The sequence below is a fragment of the Phytophthora cinnamomi genome (assembly GCF_018691715.1).
Source record: "Phytophthora cinnamomi strain GKB4 chromosome Unknown Contig128, whole genome shotgun sequence".
NCBI lineage: Eukaryota > Oomycota > Peronosporomycetes > Peronosporales > Peronosporaceae > Phytophthora > Phytophthora cinnamomi.
Genome location: NW_027151061.1, coordinates 300,539 through 314,813, shown reverse-complemented (window position 1 = coordinate 314,813; position 14,275 = coordinate 300,539). Strand labels below are relative to the sequence as shown.

General features: G+C 53.8%; 6 protein-coding genes across 6 annotated transcripts; 2 read left to right on the top strand and 4 right to left on the bottom strand.

Annotated features, from left to right (window-relative positions):
- Window positions 1-101: 101 nt before the first annotated feature.
- Window positions 102-1,070, bottom strand: IUM83_15514 (histone H3 (Lys9) methyltransferase SUV39H1/Clr4, required for transcriptional silencing; the record flags this gene model as incomplete). Its single annotated transcript, XM_067940334.1, has 1 exon — window positions 102-1,070. One exon carries the CDS (start codon window positions 1,068-1,070, stop codon window positions 102-104), a length of 969 nt encoding a protein of 322 aa, XP_067780223.1.
- A 241-nt stretch (window positions 1,071-1,311) lies between these two features.
- On the bottom strand, window positions 1,312-2,075 carry IUM83_15513 (Calcium/calmodulin-dependent protein Kinase type 1B; the record flags this gene model as incomplete). The annotated part of the gene is made up of 2 exons (XM_067940333.1): window positions 1,312-1,409; window positions 1,493-2,075. 2 exons carry the CDS (start codon window positions 2,073-2,075, stop codon window positions 1,312-1,314), a joined length of 681 nt encoding a protein of 226 aa, XP_067780140.1.
- Window positions 2,076-2,862: 787 nt separating this feature from the next.
- On the top strand, window positions 2,863-3,900 carry IUM83_15512 (Transmembrane protein; the record flags this gene model as incomplete). Its single annotated transcript, XM_067940332.1, has 1 exon — window positions 2,863-3,900. One exon carries the CDS (start codon window positions 2,863-2,865, stop codon window positions 3,898-3,900), a length of 1,038 nt encoding a protein of 345 aa, XP_067780139.1.
- A 184-nt stretch (window positions 3,901-4,084) lies between these two features.
- Window positions 4,085-5,025, bottom strand: IUM83_15511 (WW domain; the record flags this gene model as incomplete). The annotated part of the gene is made up of 2 exons (XM_067940331.1): window positions 4,085-4,779; window positions 4,998-5,025. 2 exons carry the CDS (start codon window positions 5,023-5,025, stop codon window positions 4,085-4,087), a joined length of 723 nt encoding a protein of 240 aa, XP_067780142.1.
- A 4,211-nt stretch (window positions 5,026-9,236) lies between these two features.
- IUM83_15510 (putative RING finger protein C2F3.16) lies at window positions 9,237-10,911 on the bottom strand (the record flags this gene model as incomplete). Its single annotated transcript, XM_067940330.1, has 9 exons — window positions 9,237-9,344; window positions 9,423-9,605; window positions 9,668-10,009; window positions 10,089-10,162; window positions 10,228-10,289; window positions 10,365-10,402; window positions 10,475-10,660; window positions 10,723-10,828; window positions 10,901-10,911. 9 exons carry the CDS (start codon window positions 10,909-10,911, stop codon window positions 9,237-9,239), a joined length of 1,110 nt encoding a protein of 369 aa, XP_067780141.1.
- Window positions 10,912-11,437: 526 nt separating this feature from the next.
- On the top strand, window positions 11,438-12,727 carry IUM83_15509 (WW domain; the record flags this gene model as incomplete). Its single annotated transcript, XM_067940329.1, has 5 exons — window positions 11,438-11,866; window positions 11,951-11,998; window positions 12,086-12,138; window positions 12,208-12,314; window positions 12,393-12,727. The coding sequence occupies 5 exons, from the start codon at window positions 11,438-11,440 to the stop codon at window positions 12,725-12,727; spliced, it is 972 nt and encodes a 323-aa protein (XP_067780201.1).
- Window positions 12,728-14,275: the final 1,548 nt, after the last annotated feature.

Here is a 14,275-nt window from a genome sequence, read left to right as displayed (position 1 = left end):
TTTGACCAATGGGGGAATTTCGAGCGGACGTTTAACCAATGGGGACGATGCGTGTCAACGCGGGAGCATAGACTAGACGGACACGTTGAAGTGTGGACTCTTCACATGGTGTTGCTACCTGTTATGGCGGACAGGAAGGCTGCGTCCCCGTAGAACTGAGGCAGGTAGTCCAGTTTGTCCTTCGCTGCTTGGTCAGCCCCCTTTTCGATGAGGAGAGCTGCGCAGCTCGAGTTGCCGTGCAGCGTCGCGCAGTGTAGTGGGGTCCAGCCGCAGCGGTCCACGAGGTTCACGTCTGCGTCGGCGGCGAGCAACGCGGAGACTGCGGCGCCCATGCCTCGACTTGCAGCCCAATGAAGAGCGGAGCGGTGCTCGGAGCTGGTCAAGGACACACTTGCACCAAGCTCCAGGAGTCGCTCGACGACTTCGACGTGGCCGTTTGCTGCTGCACACATGAGCGGAGTCCAGCCGTGGCCATCGCGGGCGTCGATCTCCATTGTCGTTGCTTTGCTGTCTTCATTGCTGTCGGCTTCTGGCTGCGGGGACGTCATCTCGACAAGCAGGTTCAACGCGTCGAGCTGGCCGTAGTCGGCGGCGTAATGCAGGGGGGACCAGCCCGAGGCATCTCCAGCGTTCGGATTGCAGCCGCGGCTTATCCACTCTCGCACGAGACCCAGGTGTCCTCGACCACACGCTAAACGGAGCTCCTGGCCGTACTTGTACGCTGGAGCGTACACTAGAGCAAACACATTGAGCAGCTCATCTCTAGAAAGGCGATCATGTGCTGGGGCATCGGGTGTCGCCACCGAATCGGATGAACGAGCAGTGTCGGGAATTGCACTCTCGTTATTGTCTTGGTCAACGCTTAGAAGGGCGTCGCGGACTGGAAAACATGGCACAACGAGTGACTCGTACAACTCGTCCGACAGTGTTAAGCCTGCTCGACGCAAAATATCGGGGACTGCAGCGATAGCGATGCCTTCCTCGGCGGCTGCGTTTTCCGCTGCATCCGCATCGAGAACCTTGGTGAGGACTTCAAAGTCTCGCTCGCGGAGCTCGCTAATGCGCGCCATTTCGACTCGGCTGGGGCCATCGATCACTCCACCACTTGCCGACAGGGTCGTAAAACGCGCTGCGGCTGCCGTTTCACTAGCTGCATTTGCTACTGTTGACAGCGTCGTCTCCTTCTTTGGATTCCTTACGTCGGTGATCGTCAATATCACGTTCGTCTTCGTAGCGATACACGTTCCATCAGCACCCAGATAAATCTCCAGCGTGTGTTGATTGGAGTCCCAAGAAGCAGAGATCACTTTATTATGATACACCGGTGTGCGGAGCTGCACCTTGGGCTGTCCGTCCATATCCCATCCATCCGGGGGCAGCTCCACGAGCAATCTTCCTCCTTGTGGAATCTTACCATTGACCGTAAACGCCAGTGTCACATCAGATACTATCCCAGGACAGCAATTAAACGGGCTCCAGCGCTTGACCCCACCTATCGACCCAGGCACGATCTTCGGTATTGTAAATGCAGCTGGACCATCGACAATCTGCCCGCCACGCGTGGACGTGGGCACGGTGCTCCTGACCACCAGCTTCTCGAAAGTCGTGACGATCGCTTCGCCCTGCGGCGTTGCCTTCTCTGGGGTGCCCACCCCAGACACCACCAGCACCAGCGGCGTATCCGCCGGGATGACACTCTCGTTCAGCAACGTGAACTCCATCGTCCGGGTCGACGGACCCCACGTCATCTTCACCTGAGGCAGCGCCGCGGTAGCCGCGTGCTCGTTCGGAGACGGCAGCTGCAGCACAACATTGGGCGGCGAAGCTGTGGGCAGCGTCCACCCGTGGTCGGGCAATTGGCAGGTGATCCGCGCGTGCTTGGTCAGCGGCCCGGTGGTCGTGAAGCTCAGCGCGAGCTTGCCCACGACGCCGGGCGTGGCGAACTCGGGCTCGAGTGCTTTGCGGCCCTTGAAGCTGCCAGCGACGATCTTCCGGTGGCGCTGCGCGAGCTGGAGGTGCGCGCCCCGCTCTTGCTCGGCGGCGTCCTGCGGCGAAGAAGGGCTCAGTCGCTTCATGCTCGCCGGAGTCTCACGGCCCACTGAAGGAAAATCCAGCCGGAAGTGCTGCGCTCGGCAGTGCCGAAACGGACCCGCCGCTATCTATCATTAGGCTCTCGGTGGAGAGTGTTTCGAGGCAACATCAAGCAGCGACACGGCGCCGCCGACGAGAAGCCATGCTGTCACAGTACTGGTATTGCTGTGTGCACAGGCCGCGGGTGCAGGTGCAGATGCCCACCGCCTGTCGAAATGAAGGCTATGCTGCGATGGACGACTGCGACATAGCCATCATCTGCTCCAAATGATCGTGCTGAGTGCGTAATCCCCTTCGCTGTTGATATGAAGTGAAACGATTTCGTCAGGACTACAACTACTGCAGGTACACGATGCATAGGTAAGTGGTTACAGTGGTGCTATCATTGCGTCCCAACATATTAATTCCAGGATTTCGGAATCGCAGTATAATTAGGCTGGTCGTGCCGAGCCCGTCTTTGAAGGGAACTCACAACGCAACAGCAGGCCACTCGCGCACGTCGCCGTTCCACGAGCGGAAGAGGAGGTCTACAGCAGGGCGTCTTGGTCCTCGCCACTCGATAATAAGCCAGCACGCAGCGGAGAGTGCCGAGGTACGTTCGTGTCCCTGAAACCTCCAGCGGAACGCTCACCCCTGACACTCACAGCTGACCTCTTTGATGATGTACAGTTCAGTTCCGTCTGATCGCAGCGCAGCACTCAACTCACGCCTGAGCGCTCGCTACCCCCCATCAACCTCCCTTTCTTGTCTCCTCTTCCCACTCGGTCGACCATGGGCAGGGTCTGGCAGCTCCGCGACAAGGAGAGCTTTCTCAACTATGTGAAGATCGAGATCGAGCTGCTCAAGCGCGAGTGGAAGATCATCCTGCCGTGCGTCATCATGCAGTACCTCCATGCCATCTTCCACAACATCGCCTACTACATCCAGGCCCACTACCTCTCGGTGGAGCAGCGCTTCACGCTGTACGACGTCGGCTACGAGCTCATGTCGGAGCTCACCGGCTTCGCGGCCTCCATCTCGGACATCCTGGTGTTCGCGGCTGTCTTCGGCCCAGCCATCGTCCTGGTGCTGACGATCCCGCTCTTCCGACAGGAGCCCGGCCGTCCGCGCTACCTGGTCATCGTGCTCAAGCGCTGCCTGCTGCAGCTGAGTATCTGCCTGGTCTTCCGCTGCATCTCGTTCCTCGTGACCGCGCTGCCGTCCCCCGCTGCCCACTGCGAGCTCAAATTCAACGAGTCGTGCCTGGCCGCGAACCCGGACGACCCGGTGCCCTGCGTCATCCCCAACCCGGACTTTAACCCGCCCACTGTGAGCGAGTGGTTCACGCGCATGGACTCGCTCAACGGCTGCGGTGACTTGATGTTCAGTTCCCACACCATCTACACGATGACGTTCATCCTGACGATCTGGAAGTACTGGCCCAACAAGTACGGCATCACGATCATGGTGTGCGTGCAGATCGCCATCGCGTTCCTCATTGTGGCCTCGCGCAAGCACTACACGCTCGACGTGTTCTCGGCGCTGTACATTGTGCCGCTGTTCTGGCTCGCGCTCGAGGCCTACCACAAGGACATCAACAGCAAGGACACAGAGGTCACGGTCAAGACCATCTACGACTTCTACGGAATTGACGTCTCCAGCGACGCGAACGACGGCGTTGTGCCGCTCGACTCCAGCGATGCTTTGCCACCCCAGGCGGCACCGCTCAACTCGGTGCAGGTGGGCATGACAGAAGACGAAAGCCTGAGCGGTGACCGATCGGACCCTGACAACTCGAACGCGAGCTTCCAGCGCAAGAACTCTGTGTAAGGTAGATGGAATACGGCATATGCACATCAAAAACGACTGCCTGGTTCGGCCAGAGTACGCAATTTACCCGCAAACTCACTTCCCTAGACTTTTGTTTGATACCGATAGCCCAGCTTCTTGTGATGCTTCAGTGTTCCAAGGTGACTTCCGTGCGAGACGCTGCCGCAATCGTGCCATGGACTGACTACCCGTAGTATCCACTGATCTGAGAGAGTGCGTCCATGTCCGACAGATCGTCCGTACAAATGCTGGAGAAGTCGCTGCGCTGGGACCACCACATGGGCGAGTTCAAGTCGTGGTCGCTCCACTGATCCGAGTTGTCGAGCATGTTGTCTTCCCACGAGTTCTCCTCCGCGCTGCTCCCGGCACCTAAACTCTCTTCAAAGTGGAAAAACTCAACACCGTCGAAGTTTGGGTGGGGCAGGACGCTCGGTGCGATGGTGACTTCCCAGGACTGCGAGTGGGAGTCCGACAGACTGAGTCGAACCTCCAGTGGCTTCAGCGCCGAGCTGTAGGCGACGCTGGGCATGGCCATGTCCGCCACCTCCTTACCGACCAACCCCGAGCTGTCTCGTCCTACCAGCATCTCGTCGATCTTGTGTGGGTTGCCGCGAACGAAGCAGTCGTGGCGGTAGATGGCGTGCTCCCAGTGCAGCTCCTGTCTGCAGTGGAAGTTGAGCGCCTCCAGCACCTGATGCAGCGAGCAGCCCCGCAGCCCCAGCCACGTCTCGAGCCGCGCCTCACTCGCCTGGTGGACGACGAAGCGGACGCCGTCCTCGAGCCACGCGAGGGAATCCCCCTCCGTCTCGTTGTCCAGGAAGAAGTGCAGCTTCTCCAGGAACGTCCTCCAGCCCCAGTCGCCGTCGCTGCAGCCCTGGCCTGTTGCAGGTGTTGTAGGTGGCGTTGGTGCTGCTGTTAGTTCTCGTCTGTCCAGGCGGCAGTTGGTTGCGCGGCCTCTGACCGTCGCGCAGCAGCTTCACTTGCTTGTTGCGGCGACGGCGCTCGCTGTCGACGCTGTCTGCTGCTGCTGGGAGGTCGTGGGTCCCTCGAGAGTGTGAGCGAGAGAGCCTAGAAGCGCCCGAAGCGGAGGAACGCACCGCCCTCTTCGCGTGCTCGCCGCCCCATGCTGCTCCGGTCGGTCGGGATCCGCAAAATGCGCACTTCAACTTCAACTTCGACTTTCACTGTGCGATTCAAAAACGACACTTCAGAACGATTCAACGGTGAATTGATGGCATTTTTTCCGAGTTTTCTCGTTGCTCATTTTGCAACTTGCTGGGAGTGAGCAAGAACAAGGTTCGAGTTACAGTCGGTCAGCTAAAACAACAAGACAGCTATGGGCGGAGGCGACGTTGGAGCAGCATTCACCGCCGCGTTGTCGCGAACTGACACGTCGTTGACGTCGAAGGACTTGGTGGAGCAGTACCCGTCGTGTCCCCCCGCTTCACCTGACAACAAGCCTATCGTCCTAGAACAATGCAAGTTCTTCGACCTGTTCGACGCAAACCCGGCAGAAGCTCGAGAAGAGATGAGGAAGAAGCGCCAAGAAGCTGTGGAAACTCACGGAGAGAGATACATGCGGGGCATCATGCAGTCCACACGTCACCATCCACTGAGGAAAGATCGCAGGTACGACTTCCGTCTGACAGCAGCAGAAAAGGAGAAGCTGGCTGCAAACGGCGTGGTCGCCTCCCAGCGGATGCAAGCCAATAGTTTTGGGGAAATCTACTACAGACTATACACGGACGACTTGCCCGTCTTCGTGACAACGGACTCCATCTTGCACGCGTGGCATCGCAGCTTTGACGCATTTCTCGTTGAGTTGGAAACTACCCATCTTTTTTCAATGCTTGACAAAATTTTGGCCTCGAGTCTGACGAAGTGTCAGGCTGTGTTGTCGGGTTGGGGAGAGACGTCCACGGTCTTGAAAGCGGCAACAGATGTGGAAGAATACCTTACTATTGGCCTGAGCTTGCTGCGAGGAAAACTCGCCCAAGAGAAAAAGCCCAAGCTTGAAGCACTGTGCCATGCTGAACAGACATTCGACATAGAGCTGTTTGGTGCCCATCGCACGGTTGACTTCTCGCTGTTTAAACCCCGCGGACACTACACTCAGTCAGAAAAGCTTCAGCACTACTTCCGTGCGATGATGTGGGTCGGGGCTATCGACTTCCGTATCGCTGGAGGAGACCGCCAACAAGACGACCTGTACCAACTGCTCTGTGCCGTAGTGTTGGTGTACTGCCTTGACGAATCGGATACTTTGAATGATATCATTGATATCGACTCCGTGTTATCAAGTCTGGTCGCTGATGGAACTATTGGAGCCGATTCGCTCTCAGCCAAGGAACTTGCTGAGCTTGTGATCCCGACGAATGTGGCGAAATTGATCATACAGAAGGCAACTCCTGCAGACGAGATACAACAGCTCTTGCTAGATCTCCAGCAACGAATCGTCCAGAAAGGGCTGGGAGCGCAGCTCATTACGGGACACCCACTTGTTGAAGACGCTACCTTGGGAGCTACAACACCCACCGCTCGCCCCACTTCGTTTGCTTTGCTCGGCCAGCGCTTTGTGTGGAGTGCGTTCATCTTCACGCGACTCGTTTACGATCAAGTAGTCCAAGATGGATTGAAGCAGGTGCGGCGCATTCCGAGTGCCGTTGACGTTGCATTTACTCTATTCGGCAACAACGAAGCAGGTCAGGAGCTTGCTCGTCGGATGAAAGCGTCAGATGGTGATGATTGTGATAGCTCTGAGGTGTTTGTTCGGCATCGAGACGGAATCTCGTTCGCGTCGAATTTGATAGCACTGCGTCAAGTGATCGACGAAGAGTTCAATGACTGCGATGAAAACGTCGGGTCGAGTAGTGGAGCAACTGAAAGTGCAAGTATCAGCACGCTATGGCTTCGAGCACTTCGAGCGCTATCGAGACCATCTCCAAATGACGCCAGCACGTTCCACTCAGGCACCTGGGAACGTCGTCAAATGAACACCCAAATTGCGTCGTTCACTCAACTTCGACACGATACGGTGCTGTACGCAAAGCAAAGCTACACATGTGGCACACGTTGTGAATATCCTGATGGCATGGTGGATCCGTATCCTGTATTTTGGCAAAGGATGAGGGAATTGGCATTGAGAGCTAGGACGATTGCAAAATCCACTGATATGGAATATCGTAGCCAGGTGTTGACAGATTTTGCTTCAACAATGGAGATTTTGGAAGACATTTCCATACGTCAAGCTACTCATGAGCAACTTACCGACAAGGAAGTGGAGTTCATGAAATCGGTGATGGAGGAGCGGCGTGGAAGTGGAGGTACACAATACAACGGATGGTATCCAAAACTCTTCTACAAGTCCCGACAGGATTCAGGTGAGCGCGACGTGTTAGTCGTGGACGTACACACGGACAGTCGGTCAGTTGAACACGGCGATCCAGGGTGTGTGCTGCATCTTGGTGTGGGGGATCCAGTGGTGGCCTTTTTCGTCGTCAATGATGTTGTGTACGCTGGTCCCGTGTTCAGCAGCTACGAGTTCCTGAAGCCTATTGATGTACGCTTGACCGACGAAGAATTTCAAGCAAAGCTGCCGTTGATGCGCGCTCCACAGTGGGCTCAGCAGTCGTACTTGTCTGTTGAGCACGAGATTGCAAGCAAGAAGAGGTCACCACGAACCCCTCCAAGCTGGGAACGAGAAGCAAGTCTTCGCGAACGATAGGGGACTGATTCAAGAGAACTTCTCTGCCATGTGCTGCAGACTAGATTAGCACAACCATATATTTTCTATCAGTTTACCATCAAAGAAAATTTGAAAAACTGAACACGTCCATTCATTCGGAAAACAATCCGATTGGTACTTTTCTATTTCCCTACACAATCTGGCAAAGTGTCGAGATCTTGGGGAGAGAAGTCCACGGTCTTGAAAGTGGCAACAGAGGTGGAAGAATATCTTTACTATTGGCCTGAGCCTGCTGCGAGGGGAACTCGCCCAAGAGAAAAATCCCAAGCTTGAAGCACTGTGCCATGCTGAACAGACATTCGACATAGAGCTGTTTGGTGCCCATCGCACGGTTGACTTCTCGCTGCTTAAACCCAACTGCTCTGTGCCGTATTGTTGGTGTACTGCCTTGACGAATCGGATACTTTGAATGATATCATTGATATCGACTCCGTGTTATCAAGTCTGATCGCTGATGGAACTATTGGAGCCGATTCGCTCTCAGCCAAGGAACTTGCTGAGCTTGTGATCCCGACGAATGTGGCGAAATTGATCATACAGAAGGCAACTCCTGCAGACGAGATACAACAGCTCTTGCTAGATCTCCAGCAACGAATCGTCCAGAAAGGGCTGGGAGCGCAGCTCATTACGGGACACCCACTTGTTGAAGACGCTACCTTGGGAGCTACAACACCCACCGCTCGCCCCACTTCGTTTGCTTTGCTCGGCCAGCGCTTTGTGTGGAGTGCGTTCATCTTCACGCGACTCGTTTACGATCAAGTAGTCCAAGATGGATTGAAGCAGGTGCGGCGCATTCCGAGTGCCGTTGACGTTGCATTCACTCTATTCGGCAACAACGAAGCAGCTCAGAAGCTTGCTCGTCGGATGGATTGTGATAGCTGAGGTGTTTGTTCCGTACAATCGAGATTTCGTCGGAATCGATCCACGACCCGGTCATTCGAGCGCGATTCGAGAAGCGGCGAGGGTCCCAAAATCGGGTAGTTCATGCTATGGTTCTACAGCCGGCGCCGACCACGTTTTAATGTACAGCTGCAATTGGCAACAAATGTAGCCATCTCAAGTTGAAGCACTGATACGCATCGCCGATTGGTCAAGAAAGTTGACTGAAACGGCATACGATTGGTCAATATACTAGAACACAGTGAATGGATGAGATGAGTCGGTTCAGGCCCGACGAGTACGTGGCGAGCTCAGTCTGCAATTTGATCGAGCAGCGGTCACTTGCACGTGGATGTTGGTTAGATACTGTAGTTGTTGCGCTGTGGGAATTTATCAGGGCTCGCATGCAAGGGTCTTCTCTGCTCGGGGCGCTGAAAAGTGTCTCGCCGCGTTGAAGAGCCGAGGTGTGTCGTGTCACCCCCTCGGGCGCTAGAGCATACTCCAGCGACTCTATGTGTGTAGAGGACGGCGACATCTCCATTCGTCAAACTCCTCAAGAACTGGGTCGTACATACCACAAAAACAAAAGAAAATACTGCGTAGTAGGTGCCTGAATTGGCCAGTTTTCGACTTCCAACTGGATTCGAAGTGGCTGTTTTTAGCTAAGTCCTTTTGAGTACTTCCGTCCATCTTGGCCTCTCGTGCGCAGGTGCTAGTGTGTGTGACTTTGGCTGACGGGGCCGCAGGGGACCTGCCCCTCTGGGTCTTTGAACTGCCGCAGCAACTTGGTGTTGTACGACATGCAGTCCTCATACTGGCACTACAAAGGTCAAAGCAGAGAGCAACAGTTGAGTTTCCAATGTCATAGTGGAGGAGTAAGTTAGTGTCGAGGTCGCACCTTGTGATAAACGAAATGGAACTTGGTCGTGGACTTGCGCTCGCAGTCGCTGCAGTAAACCAGCGACTTGTAGTCCTGATATTCGGTGGGCATGTGCTCGCGCTCCAGAAGCTCGTCGATGCTGGCGAAGTACAGCTCCATATCGCCCAGAGATTTAGAACACAAAGGGCAGATGTAGTTTGTCTGCAGCACAAACAATTGTTATCGAGCTAGAAAAATGGCACCAGGCAGCCAGACCTACGTACGAGCGTGTACTCTTCATAGCAGGAAACATGCATGCAGTGACCGCATGGGAGGAACATGACCGGCGTCGTTGAGGTGAACATGTACGCGTGACAGATCGGACAATCTGACTCGAGCGACCTCTCCACGCATTTGTGCTTCTTCAGACTGATGCTCATGCAAGCATTGCAGCGGTCGCAGTGAAAGTAGTCGATATCCAAGCCCTTGCCGATGCGGCAGATTTTGCACTTGTCGCAATGATAGATGTCTTTGCTGTTGTCGTCGTCGATGAACTTGCACACCTCGCAGTAGTAGCGGCCGAACTCGCATTTGCAATCCTCGTTACAGCAGGTTTTCCCGATCGGCTAGAGCGAGACAAGAAAGATTCCTTTGTCAGTGTTTGGCTGAGGCTCAGGAAGTTGTCGTTCGTTCGTCTATCAGTACCTGAACAGTGTCGCATTTCATACACGATACTGACTTGGTGGCGTAGCGGTCAAAAGGGTGATCCTCGTTGTCATCTGGAAATCAGTAGTTGGATTTAGCGCAAGGTTTGGCACGTGCAAATATACTCAACAACACGCACCGTGGCAAAAGCGGCATGAATACCACTTCCCGCAGCACTTACTCAGTAGTTTGCACTTTCGCCTGACATGAATAACAACAAAGGCTACGTCAAAACTAACTCCAGCCTGTCCTCGATTTGCTGAATCGCCAACGTACTGGTAATGACTGCACCCCAAGACCGTTTTTGATTCATCCTGAAAGTAGTGTACGCGGCACGTTAGACGAGAGTACAAATGTGTCTGGCACAAAGCAATCCACTGCCGTACGAAGTAAGATCGTTTTTTGCGCTCGGCCTCAGAGTCACATTCCGTTTTTGCAGCGCCCGCCTTGGATTTAGCGTCGTTCCAGTCCTTCATCATAAGGTTCTGCACTGACTCAGCTTTCTGTTTTGGCGTCAGAACGGGGCTCGACTGGATTTCACGGATTTTCGCCTTCAAGAGCGCTTGTGTGGCCTACAAACCCTCTTTTGATTAGACGCGAGAAGAGTCGTGTTTACTTTGGTGAATGCACATACCTCAGCACCAGAAAGAGGCGCAGGCAATGATGTCGGGCGGATTTCTTGACTTTGATGATTTGTTACCGGATCAGGGCACGAATCATCGTCCGCGTGGTGCACTGGGCTGCAATTATTAGAGTCGTGCTATAAGTTCATTCCAGAATGTGTATATTGCGCACAGATAGCTCAAGTCTACCTTCTGAGCATGGTGCACGTCTCGATCCTCACGTTGAATAAAGCGAATGCTTGGCCGCGCTCCACAGGCAGCACAATCTGCAGTCAGGAGCTCCGGATGGAGAATGAGGAGCAATGGTCATCACAACATGTTAGCGACTGCGAAGTTTCGTGCTTACAACACGACCCTCAAAATAACTAACCAACGAGAGCCGCGACGAGGGGTATTTTCAGTCAGGCAACGGTATTTTCAGAGCCGCGAGTCCCGATTGCCATGATGGTCGAACACAAATAAACGACGTTGTGAAGCAGAGTGTCCGATACTTTGCAGGACACGTCTCCGTTGACCAGCGGCACTTTGCCAGTTCGTCGATCGTTCCGCTTTGTATCCATTACCTCATATTTTGCCATCGCCAAGTTGAAGTTGCTCTTATGCTGACCTTCACTTTTAAAGCATTTCAGAATTTTCAGCTTAAGAGATTTTGACAGAACATACGCCAACCATCAATTTGACATACAGTCGCCACTCCGACAATTTACACGCCCACCTCGTGCGTCGATGCCGCCGAAGTCTGCCGTCGCCGCTGAGCGGCTCAAGAAGGAGCTAGCGGCTCAGAAAGCTCGTGCTGAAGCTCTCAAGTACCTCCACAGTACAGGTAGCGGACCCAGTCAGCGCGAGTTAGCGCAACAGCAGCAACAGAGGCAGAAGCAGACGGCCAATGCTACGTCTGCTGTGGCTCAGCGCCGCGTGCTTGGCGCACAGCCGCGAGAGCCGTCTACAGCCGACAAGTTCGACCCCCGTGTGAGGGACAACACGCTGCATGTAGTGGCACTAAGGCGCGCTCAAGAGCTGCAGAAAACGCACCAGATCGAGCAGAAGACGGAGAGCTACAGGCTGGACACTCAATCGACATATCATAACGCCCTACCTCCAGGTTGGCAGGAAGTGATGGACCCGGTGTCTGGAGACCCGTACTATTGGAACGAGGTGAGCAGCAAAGACGATGAGCTCATCTGAGTGCAGTCCAGAAAGACCAACGGCGGGTCGACCTTATTTTATTTTTTGTTGCAGTCAACTCAGGAGACAGTGTGGGAACGCCCTGGAAGTTCGGCGGTACAGGTAAGCAACTTAGCTTTCTTTTTGAAAATCATGAACTGCTCGGGAGGCTCACGGAGGAAATCGCTTCGTTTAATTACCTTGGTGAAGCAAACGCCAGAAAAGACCGCAGACGCCAAGACTACTGGGGACCAACTGATCGAGTGCGTGTCCGTCAGCTATGCTAGTTTTGATGTTTTGGAAACTGATAAGTGCTTTGTGTTCCGGTGTAGTGGGTGGGAAGAAGTGCCTGATGCTGCAAGCGGGGATGCTTACTATTGGAATCGAAAGACGAATGAGACGACGTGGACTCGACCAGTTGCGCGGAGCGTGTCATTAGGTAAGCATTGTGTTTTTCTGTATGTTGATGCTTTTGTTTTGCTGAACACAGTGCGTTTCATTCCTGGACTGCTACTAGTACAAGCCCTGGAGGCAAAAGCAAAACTCGACAGTATCCTGAAAGGCTGTGGGAAACCAGCAGGAAACAGCGCAAATGTGAGAGCAGATGCAAAAACGAGCGATGCTACTATCAACTTGACGCAGACGTCGTCTCGACCAACAGTATCAGCTGGCGCGCCTTCAAACTCAGCGCCCAACAAACGCCCCGCAGCAGGCATCCACGGCAACTCACACCCCATTAGCTTTCAAGCTCAACACGGAAATAAGAGACGGAAGCGTGATGACGGTGCTATCGATCCCATGGATCCAACGGGGACAGGTGGCAAGTGGTCTGATGGACTTGAGCAGGGATAAACAAACGTCCATATACAACACTTGTACGGCGACGACAGCAGGCTTGCAGTTGGTAAGTTGTTTTCGCAGGTACGATAGATATCAGATTGTAGTGCGTCCACGCTCGGAGACGGCGGCAGACCTAGGTGAGATCGAAGAGAAGTTTCTATTCCGTAGCGTAACTCGAACTGACTGCTAAACGCGTGGCTCTGCTGGGCCACAGATCTACGATACTGCGAGTTCATGATGACACCGGTCCTGTACCGGTTCAATCCACTACACAGATTAACCAGAAGCTGGACACTGTATCGATCCAAGGAACTTTGGAACTAGAGTCTATTATCGTTGTATTGGCAATACTGACGAAAATCTCTCGTCTGCAGGAGTTGCCTTCTGTATGATCAATTTCGCCACATTCGTCGGGATCACAAGCTCAGCAAGTTCCTTGAGGCACTGCTACTTCGGGCAGTACACCAACAATACGACACAGAGCAGTTGGTAAGGTCGTCTTGTCGTCCCCGAAAGATTGTAGCGCTAATGCAGTGTATAAACAGCGAGAAGTAGTTGGTAAGTTGTCAAGCTCGCAGGTACGTACAGATTGTGTAGGGAAATAGAAAAGTACCAATCGGATTGTTTTCCAGTTTTTCAAATTTTCTTTGATGGTAAACTGATAGAAAATATAGTGCGCTCGGACTTGCTTCTCGTTCCCAGCTTGGCAGCAGACCTAGGTGAGATCGACGAGAAGTTTCTATTCCGTGTACACAACATCATTGACGACGAAAAGGCCACCACTGGATCCCCCACGTAACTCGAACTGACTGCTAAACGCGTGGCTCTGCTGGGCCACAGATCTACGATACTGCGAGTTCATGATGACATCTGATATTCACAACGTCCTGTACCGGTTCAATCCACTACACAGATTAACCAGAAGCTGGACACTTATCGCAGTCATTGAACTTTGGAACTAGAGTCACCTTTCAATCCAGCTTGAGCGCGTGAAGATTCCACACAAAGCGCTGGTCGAGCAAAGCAAACGAAGTGGGGCGAGCAGTGGGCGTTGTAGCTCCCAAGGTAGCGTCTTCAACAAGTGGGTGTCCCGTAATGAGCTGCGCTCCCAGCCCTTTCTGGACGATTCGTTGCTGGAGATCTAGCAAGAGCTGTTGTATCTCGTCTGCAGGAGTTGCCTTCTGTATGATCAATTTCGCCACATTCGTCGGGATCACAAGCTCAGCAAGTTCCTTGGCTGAGAGCGAATCGGCTCCAATAGTTCCATCAGCGACCAGACTTGATAACACGGAGTCGATATCAATGATATCATTCAAAGTATCCGATTCGTCAAGGCAGTACACCAACACTACGGCACAGAGCAGTTGGTACAGGTCGTCTTGTTGGCGGTCTCCTCCAGCGATACGGAAGTCGATAGCCCCGAGCCACATCATCGCACGGAAGTAGCGCTGAAGCTTTTCTGACTGAGTGTAGTGTCCGCGGGGTTTAAACAGTGAGAAGTCAACTGTGAGAGGGGCACCAAACATCTCTATGTCGAATGTCTGTTCAGCATGGCACAGT